At 38.9% G+C, this 17,771-nt stretch overlaps 1 protein-coding gene across 3 annotated transcripts in view; it reads right to left on the bottom strand.

Annotated features, from left to right (window-relative positions):
* The window catches only part of cmah (cytidine monophospho-N-acetylneuraminic acid hydroxylase), a 43,541-nt gene extending 26,658 nt beyond the window's left edge, over positions 1–16,883 (bottom strand). The window contains exons 1-3 of one of the 3 annotated variants that reach the window (XM_019257870.2): positions 16,526–16,883; positions 7,131–7,341; positions 6,949–7,040 (exon numbers count right to left, since the gene is read on the bottom strand). In XM_019257870.2, the coding sequence (XP_019113415.1) occupies positions 6,949–7,040; positions 7,131–7,336 (298 nt within the window). In that variant the 5' untranslated portion in view covers positions 7,337–7,341; positions 16,526–16,883. The other 2 variants (XM_019257872.2, XM_019257871.2) reach the window with 2 other exon arrangements.
* Positions 16,884–17,771: the final 888 nt, after the last annotated feature.

Raw genomic sequence — 17,771 nt, 5'->3', positions numbered from 1 at the left:
ACACCTATATTACAAATATATATATATATATATTATTTATATTATATATATATATTATATATATATATATAATATATAATATATTATAATGATCTGTATATAATGAATACAAATAACTGCATGTGTATAAATCCACATCCTTCCCAATGGAGTAAGACACAAAAGAGTCTTGTGGTAAGTACTGTTGGTTCTGTTCTTATGTATGGCTATATCCTTTCCTTAGTGGTCATTTGTTTGCGATTCTGTGGTAAATAAATCTATTCACGTAGAATAGCCCTGTAGTAATTATGACATAATGATGCTTGAAATCTGATAAGGATTTCTCTAGCCACTTGTTACGGCCTCATAAAATTTAATTAATACTTGACCTAATGCTGGCTTAATGAGACCACGACATATAAAGGACACCACAGAAAACTTTTAAGGTTTGGAAAAAGAAAAAAAAAGAATTATTTATTGATAAATTAGCACAAAGAAAGAAAGAGGGAAACACAGGCCAGCCACTTTGTGGGCTGTCGCACCCTGCACTTCCCCACTAACTAGGGAAAACAGGCCTAACATAACACCAAACGACAAACGGACTATCGGAGGTCTCCAACTCAAACTAAAATAAGGGAAACTCTGCCATCATGGACAGAAGGAAAAGGGTTAGCTCAGCTCAAAGAAAGAAAAGCAAACCCTCCCTGCTGCTGCTGCTGCCCCCAGAGGAAGGAACAATGAGGAGACACAGCCGCCTCAAAAAAGAAAAAAAACACACTCCCAGGTGTGGAACACCCCCACTACCTGGCCACATAACACATCCACCCTAAGATGGTCATTAATGGGGGGATTATTCACACATCACCAAAACTACGCAACAGGGTGTCGGCCAGGACATTTCTAGTGCCTTAATGAGATGAACAATAATATTAAAAGACTGCAGAAACAGTGCCCAACGCACAAAAACCGGTGCCAGCAGTAGAGCTCACATAAACCTCAAAATGCTTCAGTGCCAACACAAGAGACAGGGCCTCTTTCGCAATGGTGGAATAAAACCTGCTGATGATGGTTAAATTTCTTTGAGAAATAAGAAAGTGGGTGCTCCACACCATCATCAACATCATCATCTCCCTGCTGGAGTAAGACTGTCTTTTTAAGCTTTTTAAACCTCTGGCGTACGCCTCGGCACAAGCTCATAGCCGTTGCACAGCTACTTTAATGTCCTCATAATCAAGGCGTGCTTGTGGTGAAGACGACGCATAAGCGTCCTGGCTTTGGCAGTAAAACACACTGTAAAAGCGACGGCCAAATTTTTTTACGCCAGTTTAATGTATTGGTGAAAAAAGAATGAATATTATCCACATCTTTATCAATATGGGGGACCAAAAGAAAACAATGATTTATATCAAACTCGTCAGATGAGCTGAAGACTGAGAGGAATGTTGTACCTCAAGTTCTTTAATCATTAATTTTTTCTCTTGGTCTCTTCTTCCCTTTTACGTATATCCAAATCATTTTTAAGCTCCTTTTCTTTAAGATCGGCACATCACAGGTCTAACTCTTTGAGGCAAAGTATTTCAAATGACTGGTCCTTAGAAGGTGAGACTGGTTCAGGAGGTAAAACATCAAGAGATGTTAAAGCGACCACAGCTCAGTTTTAAACTCGCAACTGTTTAGAAGTGCCCACTTTAAAGTGGTCGGCAATTTCCACCAACTGCTCTTTCGTGCATCGATTAAATAAGTCAAGCGTAGGCTGCTCAACAAGTCAGACCATTTAAAGTCCTTTTTACAGGCACAGTCTGATCACACACAAAGCAAACAGCAGCTAAGATGCGACATCCACTTGTGAGTTACTAACACTCCTACACACTCAGGCTATGCTAGGCAAGACAACAACTAAAGAAAGAAAGGGGGAAAAAATCAATACACATATGCTGTCCAAACCAATTGTACAAATAAGGGTGAACTGTGATCAATTTTTCAGCCTAGGAACCCAATCACACTCAAAGACACAACAGGTAATAAGCAACAAAAGAAGTGTCAGACACACAATGTAAACCAGCTTATTTGATTCTTAATAAGACATCATCAAGGTCTTAAAGGTCTCTGGTAAGCCATTTGAAGGTGGGTCTGGTCAACCTGCTATAGGAGCACATCAAAGTGTTCATGTAATTGACTGTTGGCAGTAGGTGGCGCTGTGACAATGACTGAATAGTGGCATGTAGATGAGTTCAGGTTGTGATTGTTACCATACATTTTTGAACATTTACAAGTTACAAGAACTTCCTGTTTCATGGTGAAACATTGAAAAGCAACGCCAAGCCATAAAATCCAGCAGCAGATGGTCACAGTGTTCTTCAAGACAATGTTATCAAGTAGTTATCATGCAGCAGTTTTCTTTCTTATTTGGCTTGTCTGAGCCATTTGTCAGCACTCTGTTATCTCATAATGCAGCTTCACTCTAAGAATTATTTTTTAAAACTCAGCTAAACTGCTTCAGTTTGATCAGGTTTCATTAAAGTTCTGGACAGTGAAAGCAATATTAGCATCAAGCCCTCAATTTGTCTTCAGATTACTTTTTTTTTTCTTTCTTTCTTACCAATCCACTGTGCACTACCAGTACCAAACAGCAGACAGACACAGTTATGCCTGGACACCACCTGGGCACGTCCTTGTCACATCGCGATCTCAGTGCCGTCTTGGTCCATTCTCTGAGCAGTTTCAAATCCCGCCCGGAGTGTTTTGCCCCCAGGACTTTGTTGACTTGCTTAGATTTGGGCATTTTCCATTGGTTTATGTGCTTCTGATGTAGAAAGCTTAAAATAGTTAAACTGTTTCCCTTTTGGCGCTTCATTCTGAAAGTTTGAACAGGAAACTGGAAAATGTGACACACCTTTTACCAGCGTGTGAACAGTCTGCACACTGGAAAACTACTGTATACTGCTTGGTTCATCAAGTTCTTTCAAGTTTCCTTTTCGTCATGAGCACAACAATCGCAGTGACAGTGAAAAAAAAAATCACAGTAGCAAATGAGAAATGAGAAGCATAAGCATAAAATAGTGGAAGTATATGAATGAATATAAATATAATTACAATAGAATAGTGCGTGTACAGTAGTGATAAAAATGCATGTAGATTGGTTGTGCAGTAATGTAGTAAAGGATTAAGGAGCATCGGTTATGGACAGATGAGACAGGATGCTGACAGGTAACTCAATGTGTTAATACTACAATGTGTGCAGGCTACACAGGTCATATATATGCACAAAATATTTAAACAGGTGTAACAAAAACAAAGTCGCATAAAGTTTAGTGTACTAGTGCAGTACCATTCCTCCTACCCTCTTTGTAGACGTGGCTCCTCTTAAGCTTCTTTACCTCTGCCATTAGCTTTGTTGCTAGAAACTACTGAGCTGAGTTCCTTTGCCCTCTCGGTCAGTCCAGTTCTGGCACACTGCTGCTGCTCTCCATCAACATTATGCCTGTCCCAGAAACTGCTTCCTCCCAGTGCTCTAAAGCTTCTGTGATGCCATTTAAACAACCCACTCTCCTGGAGCAAAGTTACATAGTAACATATTAACAAGAACCTGATTGACCTGATGACAATTTCTGTAGCATTGAAATGATTTAAAGTTTGTATGTTTATGGCAGTTACATGATGTCTTCTGAGAATCCATGTGAGCATGTATGTTATGTCCCACACAGAGGTAGAGATTTTGGATGATGGGGGGCTTCAGTTGGTCGAGTTGAACCCCCTCAACCCCTGGCTGGTTGATCCTAGAGAGCCCATGGAGCTCCAGGAGGAGAAGTCCAATATGTATGCAGCTGTTCACACAGTCCACTCTTTACACTGCCCCCACATTAATGCTGTAATTTTAGATGAACATGTTTAAAATACACAATGTTTGAGTTTTAAATTTAGATTTTTTTTTACATTTAGGGAGTGCAGCAAGAAACACAAACAGCTACGACAACTGAGCACTGTGCGCATGTAAATGATTAAATACAGTGTTTATTTTTTTTATTTCTCCTCATCATAAGTTTTATGTGTCTTTACTTCAACAGCCACATAATAAGTGTCCGAACTGTCCTTTGTCACACAACTGAATCATCAAAGTAACAAAGTCACATCTGCTACCTGTAAAATTGTGTATTTTATTTCCAAGGTGACCTACTTAACCCACGCCTGCATGGAGCTGCAGCTGGGAGAGAGACGGTTCATGTTCGACCCGTGGCTGAAGGGTCCCGCGTTTGCCAGAGGCTGGTGGCTTCTCCATGAGCCTCCAGCCGACTCTCTGGACAGACTTGTGAAGCCGATCTCATCTACATCAGCCATATGCACTCTGACCACCTCAGGTAAACTCAGCTACTTCCTTCAATAGTATCTTCTCAACATCACAGCACCAACATAAAACAGCCCATCATCTATCGTCAATGGCACTTCCCCTGCAAAGTTGACACCTGATTAAAGAGTGTTTCCATTTTGACACCTTGGAAAAATGATGGAAACCGCCAAATCTAAACTTTGGTTAGTTGATTTTTGCAATTTTCAGAAAAAAAAAAGCTTTTCTGAGAAGTTCTGACGTAGTGAACTTTCACTCACATCATGGCACCCATGGCTCTATAACACATCTATGATCACTCCACATCTGATGTAACCTTCCTCACCATTATACGCGAAACAAACGACGAAAGATTTCCATATTTACATCCTGTTTTTTACTGTTGAGGTTTCTCTGGGGATCATCTTTTGGGTCTGGTTCTTTCGATTGGAGATTTGTGGCTACGAACTGCTTATCGTGTGAATGAACTAATATTCGGTAGTGGACGGAAAAAAAAAAACATTCATTCACATTTTGTTTTGAGGAATTACGTAAATTGTATTGTAAGTTAAACTGTGCAATTCATTTGGATGGAAACATGCCTTACACAGTGTCAATACAAGTTGAATTCGGCATTAAAACGTTGAGCTTCCTGACATTTAGCAGAGAGTAAATCCCCTCTGAGACATCCACCACTGTGTGTGTGTGTGTGTACACAGTCAGCTACTAATACGCTGTTTGGCTTTGGAAGCAATGCCGTGCCAGTAGCTCTGTCCATAGATCCATCCACTAGAGGGTGGATGGATCACGTGTAGCTCAGGCAATGCTACGGAGTGTGAACTGACACCCACAGAGGTGTCAGTTCACCTCCTTAGGCCTGCCAGTGTGCACTTGATAAAGGTACCAAACCCTTAACTGCATCGAGCACCAACTATGTGGCATGCCCGTTACTCTGACATCTCTGTGCACAATTTATATTTAGTTAGCCACACATGCCGGCATTTTTGCATTTTACGTTAACACAGATAATCCACACTCCATACTTCCTCACACTTCTGCTTTTGTGTATTTGGTTTTAAAAGAGCCATGATGCTCCAAACTGTCAGTACACTGAGAATCACTCTTACTAGTGTAGTATAAAAATTAAGAGGGTTTCATTATAGTACACTGTTTAAAATATGAAGTATAAATTTGCATGGGTTTGTTGTAGCATTTTAGTCTGTGAACATCCTTTTATAGTAGATAGACTGTTTGTAATGTAACTAGAGTGAACATAAGTAAGTCAGTCAAAAAAACAATCAAAGCCATGAGCCTTAACAAGTGTGAATCAACTCGTGTGCAGATGTGTAATGACTACAACTCTTAAATTCTTATAACTTTGTTCAAATGGAGTGTAAAAGGCTGAAACTGAAGTGTGTGGAAAAGGAAAAAGAGACGAGGCAGTCTTTCCCTGGGCTGGGCTGTGGGGGAGGATAAATGAAACTTGAACAAGATAGGAGTGGAGTGACTAATCCAAACAAAAAGTTTAGATAAGAACTCTTTCCCTTGACTTTCTAGTTTAATAATTACAGAACAAAAATGATCCTGAAAAATCCATGTTCGACTTGTTCAACTTTTTCACAAATGAAATACTAAGAATCATGTTCAGATGATCAGTGTCTTATTATTTAGTATTATTTTTGCTGACCAAAACGAAATCAGTGAAAAATATCCATTGACATCCTTTCTGTAAAAAAATGAGACTAAAATGAAATGAAATAAACTTTGAAAATAAGAGGTAGCAAAGAAGGTTAAAGAGGGCATGGTAAGGGAAACTTGGAAACTGTCAGGATAACCTGTCCTGGAAAATTTATCTGGAATACGTAGCAAAGTATGTAAAGGTGGAGTTTCATGAAAATGATAAAAAGGCCTATCTGAAGGCAGAAGGGAACTTGACCGCCTGGTACCAAGATCACAACTTGAACTTCATTGAGACTGGGGAGATGATTAACTTTGGGTGGAATGCAGGGGAGGAATTATTTACGTCTTTATGCCAACCACCCAGTTAACATTTCTGCGATCAGGAAGGATGTTACACCAGAGAAGGGAGGAAACTTTTGGTGTTTATGACACCAACGGATGGCTTTGTTAAATACACAATAGTTTCTGGCACAGCTCTGCATCAAGCATCTCAATGGAAAGAACAGACCAACGATAACAGTGAAAAACATTATTGTTCACTAAACCTGCCAGTTCCTGGGATCCTAGAAGACAGTGGACCTTGTTATAGTGCTTCATGACAGACTTAAGACTGTTGTCATGCACAGAATAAAAGCTTATTTCTACATTTTTATTTTAAATGTTTATCCAACAAGGTGATTTCTGAGTATGTTTAGTCATGTTTTTGACTTGTCTTGGCTTGACTGATAACCCTTTATTACATCATGTCAGTTTCTGGGCTCTATAGACATCTTCAGACGACTTGTTTTGTCTGACTAACCTGAACAATTGAATTCAATTGAAAACAATTGAAAACCTGAATTCAAGTTTATAGAAAATAGATAATGGCACCAAATTCTCACATCTCCATCACAATCCATAGGGTTACACTAGATGTTAGGGTTCCCCCAAATCCCACTTTAACCGCTGGAGTAAATAGCAGAACTTACCAAGCTCATCTTGCAAGAAGCTGTCTGGTGGATTCACATATTTCATTGTTGACACATCTAACTTCCAGTTATGTTTTGTGCATTTAACAGTCCTGTGAGAACAGAGCAACCTGTCAGCTGTAATAAAAGGTTTGATTGGCACAGTATAATCTCTGGCATGTGTTCTGTCAGAATGGTCTCACCTGCCATCCAGGTCCTCGATGTCTTTGATGAATAACCCTCCTTGGTGTTTGCATTGGTTCTTGCATGCTCTAATGATGTCGTTGTTCTTGTATATGATACAACATTTACCGTCCACTGAGTACTTCTTGAAATTGACTCCCTCTTTGAGTGAGCTGACTTCTTTGGCGTTCAGCGACAGCAACACCTGCGCTGTTTGAGAGGTCATTTTACCTAAAACACCAGATCAAATAAAAGTTCAGTTGAATATGTTGTTTAGCACAGAAAAGCTGTAACCACCTTTGACAAACTGCCAAATGTAGGTAAGTAGACTTTTTATAAAGTGCCTTTCAAACCAGAGTAACAAGGTGCTGTACATTGCATCAGAGAAATAAAACAGGAAATAACTAAATTAAAACAAAGTGGGTACCACATGGTACTTGACCTGACAGATCTGCTCAGGGTCTTAACATAACATATCAACTCAACGACTGGCAGTATGTGCTGTGTGTTTGTGCTGCCGTATCTCCTGCTCGATCTGTACTCCACATGCAACTCAGAGATAAGGAGGAAATGAGATTCCAGGGTTAGGGTCAGTCCTTCTTTCTCTGTATAAGCTAAGGTAGAATTAATTACTAAACAAAACTTTGAAGACACTTTTGCTAACATTAACTAGGTTATCTGAGAATGATGAGTCATCATATATACTCATATACATCAGACTGCATCCAGAAGATGTTGTAACTCGTTTAAAAAAATCAATAACATTTGAATGAATTTATTATTATTTTATTATTCTTTATTATTTATTATTTATGTTCATGTGTTACATCACTACATAACTTCAGGAGCCAGAGCAGATCTGGTACCTACATCAGCTCAAGAAGTGGTTGATGATCATCACAAGAAATCATTAACAAATGATAAGACCACGAGCCACAAAGTTGTTCCACCCAAGTCACTCACAGCATTTGTACAAAGAAGAGATGAAGGTGAACGAGTTCTTTTTTCTTTTTTTTTTGGAATGTGGACGTCCAATCCAAAATTGTGAACTATTGACTTTTATGGTAGTGCTAGAGCGCATGCTATGGTGTAGACACGTTTTCTCACTGCTCCCGTCTGATACATCAAGAATGAAGCAATATAACATTTCTCAGCTGCTTATACCCATCAGAAGGTCTGGCATTAGGCTGCACTCATTTTTCGTTTGTGCAATGACGTTCCAGAGCTAACTCTGCTGGTGGCTGGGGCAAACACTGAGACATCCGTCATCCTCGCGGCTATAAACAACATGAGTACATGAGTAAAAGGATGGAGGACGATTCAACAACCTGGAGGCATCCTTGCAAGCTACCCAGGCCACCTTGACCGAACACGATGCTTGGATTTCTAGGGGCTATTCACAAAATAAAGACCAAACAATGGTTTTCCTCTGTCTTTAACATCTTTGTAACACCTGACCCTGAAGCTGCTCTGTTAGGTAACTCCAATACTTTGAAAAATTGGATTGCAACATACGTACTGCTTTGATTCTTAGTATAATGATTGCTAAGAGATCTTGGTTGAGGGAACTCATGAGCATTCTACATGTGGAAAGACTGAAATACAAACTTTCTGGTAACCCTCTGAAGTTCTCCAGGATATGGAGTCCAGTGCTAGAGCATATGAACAACAAATGATACTCTCTTTACCCAGCTACCTTGCTTATGTACCTCCTTGTTAAGATGGACAGCTGTACAGTGAAGCAGGTGACACTGCTGTGCTGACTTTTGCCTCCTCTTTATTTTTTATTTTATTTTACGTCTCTGTTATTGTTGGGTTTTTTATTTCTTAATTTTCTTACCTAATTACTTGATGTAATTTAATCTGAAAATCTTTATAAATAAAATGTTTAAAAAAACTTTTATTACTATTAAATTTTATTACTATTTTCAAGAATGTGTGTGCGTATGTGTGCCTCTTGCTGCCCACAGCAACCCAAAATTCAATTACAATAATATTATGAATTGAGTTAGTCAAGCAATCACATACATAATGCATGTATTTGTGTGTGGAGGCTAGTGTAAATATGGAGGGAGGAGGATGAAGAGAAAGAGTGAGAGCAGGAAAACCAGGTGAGAGTATAGGATAAAGTGAAAGATGATTATTATATTATTATACTTGAGTCTTTGCTTTGGGTCCTCTCTAACACAGGTGTATTATCAAAATCAGGCACTGTGCATGTCACATCATCATTAGGGGCCGAACCCCCACAAAGATCTGATCCTAGAATCACTGCTCATAAATACATTTACTCTTCCGCCCAGTAGACTTGACCCGAAGTATTTTGCCAATTTCAGATCACAACAGCACACCAGTGAATAGAGATTCAAAGGATGAAATACTGAAGAGTTTTTTTTAGATATTTTCTTCATTTCAAAGCTGATCAGCTTTTCTGCATCGAAAAAACACAGCAAAAACACTGGCTGTGCCTATTTTAAATGTCAGTTCCAGGCCATATGGAAGTGGAGACAAAATGACAGTTATCTTTGCGGCCATCTTTGCGGACTCCTGCAGCTGTAAAAAGGACCGCTACAGCCGTAACTGCCATAACTCTGTAAAATGACTTCCTCTGCGCAGAGACTCTCTCTGTAACAGTTGATCTAATGGACATAATAATGGATGCATAATTGAATTTTCCCCATTTAAGTTGTTCACAATGCACATTTGCACAGGTTATTGCACAAGAGTCCTTATGTATATTTTATCTACCTATCTATTGAGAGCGAGCTAAGAGCCAGCCACCAGCTACAAAACATAATTCTTATGGGCAATCATGCACCATCAGTATAGTGGTGGTTTCTACTGAACTCTTAGTTCAGCAGAAATCCTGATACATAGGGATATTTTGCTGCGACATTTCTGTTGTTTATCTTGGGACCGTTTCCACAAAATCTTTTCTCATATTACAGTTTTCTTTCCATTAATTTGGTGTTTTTTTTACTGACTGTTCTAAGACTGCAATGTGTTTATTTAACTGTTAATTAAATCACAAATTAAGGGAACTATTTTTCTGTGAATTTCTTGTGACTACATGGACTATAGTCATGCTAAGGCAGGGTTCCACAGAAAGTGTATCAGTAAAAACACCATCCATTATGAATTAATGGTTAGTTATACCTCTGTGTAGGTAACAAAGGTTGCATAGGTTGGACATTCCCAATGTCCAGCAAGAGCACAGAGATATCAACAAAAAAAATGGAGAAACGAAAGTGTTTGTCAGAAATGCCACAACCTAAGTTATGCTTGATTGCACATTGTGACTTCTTCTTCTACTCTTCTTATATGCAGCTCATATCTGATGCAGCTCAGCATATATATAACCCACATATAAGCAGGTCCATATATACCCACTATATATAATATATATAATATATATATTATAATAATATATATTATATATAGAGGTTTATGTATGTAATTTATATATACGTTATATTACTAGATCTATGCTTTATTACTAGTCTCATCATTTTGCTTCATACTAACTCAAACTGAGGGCACACCTGTGAGGTAGTTAGTTTTTCTATGAGTGTCATGCTGGCCTCTAAAATCATAGATCAAACACATAATTTATAGCCAGTGAAAATAATTCAATTAAAATAATCATTCTGCCAGATAAAGTTGGTGATAACTTCAAGAAAACACACAGTAAAAAAAAAAAACCCGCGCGCACCGCTGACCACCGTGAGAAAAAGAAAGCACTGGCATGGCACAGGAAACCGCACGACAAGTGAGAAAGACAGCACAGTTCCCACAGCTACCCGATACCTAAAAGTTTACTCAAACTCACCACTTAATGTTGTGAAAGCAGTAAAAAAGCCGCAGGTGTTTTTTTAAAACACCTTACAATTATTTCCCCCAAACGGCTGACGCGTCCCAGGCTGTGCGTCCCAGGCTGTGCGTCCCAGTCGGCTGTGCGCTCCTCCTCGGGCACTGCCGAGAATACTACTAAATCTTGTAATGCTGCTAATCGCTATTCTGACAGATGCCACAGTAGAACAAGAACTATACGGAAGTCAGACTGAAAAGGGGAATAGAGAAATCTGGTCTATTTTCCAAAAGGCATCAGCTTAATTTTACAGCCATGGAGGTTTCCACCTGATACTGGAATAAACCAAGAAAAGGTGACCAAATATGACCAAGATAACAAAGTCTGGTGGGTAAAAGGGGTGAGAAGCTGGGTGGATAATGGACGAAAATGTCCCAAAATTACCTCTGATGGAGGTGGAGAAGGATTCAGTCGGCTAATTAAAACGATGTAAAATTTAGATGTAGGACTTATTTATTTACAATGCTGGTCCTTTAAGTGAAACAGCCGAATTGACTTAAATACATTAATAACAAATATGGCACCTTATCCAGTTAAAGTAGTTTCTCTGTATTTAATGTAGAAAACCAACTGAATTACAGTAAAAACACATACAGTGTGTACTCGGAATTTACTGTTTCATTTTTATTTTGAGTAGGTTAATTATCAATGGTTACCAGTTGTTTACTGTGACTGTGAGAAGGAGAAAGGGAGGAGATTGTGTTTGTTCACTCCTTCTGTGGGTTCAGAGAAAAACTTCAGCACAGCAATGCGCCATAGTGAGAAACGAGTCGATGTTTTTGTTCTGTAAGCACTCTGTGGTTAAATTAATTAAAAATACCAACAATTACTTTTAATACGATACATTTTTCATGTTCAGCTGTTAAGTCGCCGCCTTTTCTCAGCAGTGAACGAGACATTTGCGTGTTTCAGGAGGTGTGGCAGTTTTGAAAGTGATCATCATCACCATCATCTTAACTGATCTCCTGTCCTGACGCATTTTTGTTTTTAATCATCAGCGTTTGTGACATTTTAAAAACGGAGTGAAACCAAACCTCAGTTTCATTTCTTTTATATAGCCAAAGTCAAACACAAACACATCCAGTTTTATAAAACACAAACTCGTGCTGCTCGTGTACTCTAATTGCCTGATGGCGGTAATTACCACTTGCATACCATCATCATCATAAATATGATGGTGACAACTGACACAGAAGAAAGAAATGAATGATCTATAACGCCCATAGACCGCAAAAAAAATTCCCTTGGACTGCAGGCGCCCCACAGCCTGTGCGCGCTCGCCCTACAGTCATAGCCGAGGAAATATGCTTCACTGCTCCCATGTCCATCTCATCTCCTTAGCAGAGGGTACACTGGACCAGAGATAATTCAGTCTTTCTTGGCAGCAGCAAAAGAACAACTGTTAACGGTTAACAGTCTGCACAGTAGATACAGACCGTCTCCTTTGTGAAACTGGTCTGTATCTTCACTGCGCAGCGTGGGATGGTCTTCATCAGTTCTGTGTTGACTGTGCAGCTGCTTTGACAGACAGTGTGTTGCTGTTCAAGTGCTGTCTGTTAGTACATTCTCAGTGTGCACAGTAAGAAAAAAAACCCGTAAAAAAACGGTAAGTAAGAAAGTAATTCCAATTCAATTCAAATAATGCGCAGAAACATTACATTTACAGAAAATTTTCTTAATTTTTACAGAAGAATAACATTATTTTACAGATTTTTCCCAAGTAATTATGATCAAATACTTTCATATACTTTCTTTTCCATTTAATATTTTACTACTTTAATACTAATAAAACTCTAACACTTTCACTTCACCGTGTTTTCTTGTAGTTCTTCTAGTAGTTCTATTGCTACTTTGAAGTTTACTGTTCCTCAATGTAATTTTAACTCTATAAAATCAAACTTTTTTTGTGCAAAGCTTGTTTCAAGTATTACTCCTGCAATCAACCATGTAGAGAACTTTTCAGTATTCAGTGATGTTGTACTGTCCTACTAACCACAAACTTCTTATTTAGAATCATAAAGTTCAAGGCCGTTCCCATAATCACGGTGCCATCGGCGATGGAGCTGAATGATGTGTGTTTTAATACTATGATGTCTGAAAAAAGTCCAAGTTCACACATAGACCTAACAATTCCCACCATGAGCAAACACTTGATGACAGTACTTGCAATAATTCCCTTTATATATTTACATTTTAGCATAATGCTGCACACTATGCGTGTCATCCATAGTATATCTTTGATTTTTCTGTTTTATTTCTGAGTATTTTCCTTATCTATCTTATGTACTGTGAGCTGATGTAACAGCTGAATTTCCCCAGTGTGGGATCAATAAAGTCAGTCCTGTCTTGTCTTGTAGTCCATTCTCTGAGTATTGTAGTTTCACCACTGGCTACATCGATAACATAGTTATGGTAATGAAGTGTTTGTCACATTGAGGTTACTCATGCTCATCCTTCTCTTCACTCATAAGTATATCAGAAAGTTATGGCAAAAGATAGAAAATGATTAATAAGTAATGGTAACTTACATGATAAACTACAGGGACCCTGTTAAAGGATAAGGTATTAACCGTCACACTAAATGATGTGTGATGTTTTGTATATTAGTTTGAATGGCCAGGAAACATATCTAGTTATTAACAGTATTTTATGACAATTTGAGAATGTTTTTCACTACAGTGTACACAAAGATTGAATACCAACACATTGTATGTCACAGCAGCCATAGTCAACAATGCAAAGCTAATGCAGAGAACAGCAGGAGGTGGAGAGGGTCAACAGTTCATCAGATTTCATGAGAAGGCAAAGCTGCCAAGTGACATCAGGTGTCATATCCTGTCATTTTTTAATGCCTGGTTGTGAATGGCCAAATGGAGCATTGTTTTTTTGTTGCTGCTGTTATCTTTTCTTTTCGTAAAGGATGGTCTGATGTGTTATGGAATTTTCTATCCTTAGGTAACACGAGGTCATGTGTGGGCCTTGAGGTCCTCAGCAGCATTAGTTGTTTGGCTTTGACTGGGTGCCAGCCTATCTCAACACTGTGGTGGCCAGGGTCGAAGAGGCCTGTTGCTGCCTTCATAGACATAATAGATAGCTTGCCGTTGACGTTCCAATGTGTGTAAACAGACATCTCTGTCTCCAGACTAGAATATGCTGACAATAACACCTCCATGAGTAAAAAGATTCTCTTTGACTAATTCTAGGCGTATAGTATTTGTGCTGTTATCTTGGGGTTTAAAGTCTGTCCACGAGAATGTGAGACAGACTCAGGCACTTCTGATGAACTAAGAGTGTCTCTAGTTCTCCTTGGCCAAGCGTCAATAAATAATACAGCATAAGACATCAGAGGCTCCTGAAAACTTTCTTCCTTCCTGACCTCACCATTGACCTTTGACTTCAGCAATTTCGCCACAGCATGATGTATTCTCTGCTAAAGGCGATAAGAAAGGAAGTAGTGAAGCTTATTTCCTCAACATTATCTTATCATGGCTGCCACTTTAATACCTTGAAGTCATCTCACTGAGTTAGGCATCTTCATAAACAAAAAGATGACTATCTGACTGGACCCAGAGTGTGGTGGCTCTGACAACCGCCATGTTGGCAGTCCTGCCTCTGCTGGCTCCCCACCAGTCTAAAACTGGGCAAAGATGTAGAGTGTGGTTGGAGCTGAGGCGGGCTGAATGAAGCCTGGCTGCTCAAACAAACCACCTCTAATGGCACCCACCTGTCAATCAAAGTGGCCATGCTGTTAATTCTGCATAACTTTAAGCCTTGATATAATTTGAACAGGTGAGTTCTATAAAAAGTCAAGTATTACTCCAGCAATCAACCATGTAGAGAACTTTTCAGTATTCAGTGATGCTGTACTGTCATACTAACCACAAACTTTTTGAGATTCATAAAGTTCCAGGCCGTGGTTGTCCGTGTTTATATAGACTGCACGAAACAGTCTTTGACATGATGGAGCACTGTTTTTGAACTCTCCACCTGTTGTGGAGAAATTGCTGAAGTCAAAGGTCAATGGTGAGGTCAGGAGGGAAGAAAGTGTTCAGGAGCCTCTGATGTCTTATGCAGTATTATTTATTGATGCTTGGCCAAGGAGAACTAGAGACACTCTCAAAGTACACTTGAAGTGCTTGAGTCGGTCTCGCATTCTGACGAACTTGTGATGGTGGATATACTTTAAACCCAAAGATCACACCCCAAATACTATACGCCCAGAATTAGTCAAAGAGAATGTCTTTACTCTTGGAGGGGTTATTGTCAACATATTCTAGTCTGGGGACACAGATGTCCGCTTACGCAGATTGGAACGGCAATAACAAGCTATCTATTATGACTACACAGTAAATTTTGTAAAATTTACTCAATTTGAGCAAAAGTTTACTCCCAAAAAGATAGTATTTGGTCCCAATCCAAAAAGAGTAAAATTTACTCTCGTCATAGAGTTAAAATTTCAGAGTTATTTCTACTCTATCTAGAGTTCATATTTTACTCCACAAGAATAAAATTTACTCTATTTAGCATAAAGTGAGAACAACTCCAACACCATTTCACTCTGTACAGAGTTGTATTTTACTCTGTTCAGAGCAGTAACTGCCTCATAATAGAGGTGTAATTCTACTATGAATAGAGTTGTATTTTACTCTGCACTTGTATTTTTAACACATGCAAATCGCACCCATGCCATGTACAGTTTGGCCTTTGTAATATGACAGTTGTATAATACATATAGGAAGGCATCAACAGGCCTCTTCGACCCTGGCCACCACAGTGTCAAAGACAAACAATTAATACTGCAGAGGACCACAAGGCTCACACGTGGCCTCAAGTAACCTAAGGATAGAAAATTCCATAACACCACCCTTATGTACATTTCAATAAAATCATACTATGCTGTGCAGCTGTATTTATTTATTCACACTGTGTAATTCTCATCGAAAAAGAAAATGATTAATAAGTAATGGTAACTTACATGATAAACTACAGGGACACTGTTAAAGGATAAGGTATTAACCGTCACACTAAATGATGTTCTTCTAGTTTTCTATTGCTACTTTTAAGTTTACTGTTCCTCAATGTAATACTTGTAACTCGGCATTCTCTGGGTGCTATTCTCTGTGTGATATTCCCGTAGTGGTGTTCTTATATACGCACATATACTCATGTTGTCTCCTTAACCTAAACCATTGAAAAAAGCCTCGGTTTTCATATTAGAATAAGAAATCATTTGAGACAAAAAGTACACAGATTTGACTGTTTTAACACTCAACTGCTGTTTCAACTGCTCTAATTTTCATTAACCCAAAGTAAGCAGTAGACAAGAAACCACCACTTTCATATTTTCACAGGAACCCAAAAAACCCCTGCAAATCATTTCTGCTGCCTGAATTAATAAATTAAAACTTCCAGCACATTTATTTTCATAACACACACCTGTACAATGCCTATCAACAGCAACCAGTATCCATTGTCTTCTTTCTTCTACCCAGTTTCTTTGTAGTAAATGATACAATAATATATAAGACAATAATATGCTTGACTCACCTGCAAAAAGATGTTTTATCCCAAGAGAAAATGAAACAAGTTCCTCAGTTCACAGAGTTCTTGAATGCAGTAGCAGAAGTCAGGTGAAACTGCAGAACCTCTGGACAGGTGTCAAAAGCCACCGGATCTGCTTGTTTGTCTTTGTGACATATGAGAAGATCCAAACGCTCTTTCTTAACACCCCAGAGTCCTTTAACAGGTGCAGAGTTAACAGATAATCCTTAATCCTTTTTCACTTTCATTCATTATTCAAGAGGGGCAGGGCGGAAACACCCAGTGGCTACATCTTACCAGCCCCTCATTACCCAGCTTCTCTGTCTGCGTCTTGCTCGCAGTGTACGCTGCAAGATAAGAGGTGAGGAAGTTATGAAAAGTTGTTTCCTGATTCTTTCACAGTAGTTACATTTAGCACAAACAGACACACCCCCGGCAACGTCCCCCTACTCACACCCCACCACCACACACTGCCACAGCGCCTCATTTGGTCTGAAAGTTTTGTTGCTCATTTTCATGATGAGCCCTTTATATTTAGAAATCTTCCATGTGTTCTCCATGGAGGAAAAAAAAAGGATAAATGACATAAGTCATGCTGTTAAAACACATTCAGGTTATACACAGCCTATTTTTTCAAACTGCAGTTCCATCAGCATCCTGCTCACCCAGAAATATGAATTGAATGAAATATCATCTCCATATTTTTCTATATAAGATAAAGATGAAAAAGATCAAATAAAGCTATAATATAGAAAGATAAAGATTATAAGATATAATCAGATAAGATAAAAGATGTACATAAGCCATCTAAATCCACCCATCCTTCTGTTATCTGTAACCTGTTATCCTCTTCAGGATCATGGTGGGGCTAGGGGCTCTCCCAGCTGACTTTGGACGAGAGGCAGTGTACACCCAGGACGAGTCTCCAGTTTATCAGCACATAGAGACAAGCAACCATTCTCACTTACATTAAAGCTATATAAATCTAAAAAGCGATGGTGTAAATTAATAAAGAGCAATAAATGGTGCATATTGCACTGGGGGATAGATAAGGCGTGGTAAGTGCAAAAGTTTTATTACTATGCCTGAACATGTCTGTGTTTGTCGAAATCATAAAAACTATGTGCTCATTTAATTGGCCTGGAATATAAAAATAAAAACATCTCAGACCCAACCAAGGGGAAGGAAGTTCAGTGTCTTGGAGACAATTGTCACACCGCGGTGAGGTCAAGCTGGGTTTTTGTTATGTCTT

Source organism: Larimichthys crocea, chromosome XX, assembly GCF_000972845.2.
Source record: "Larimichthys crocea isolate SSNF chromosome XX, L_crocea_2.0, whole genome shotgun sequence".
Classification (NCBI taxonomy): Eukaryota; Metazoa; Chordata; class Actinopteri; family Sciaenidae; genus Larimichthys; species Larimichthys crocea.
The sequence above is the reverse complement of the archived record's forward strand: the minus strand, read 5'-3'. Positions and strand labels throughout refer to the sequence as shown.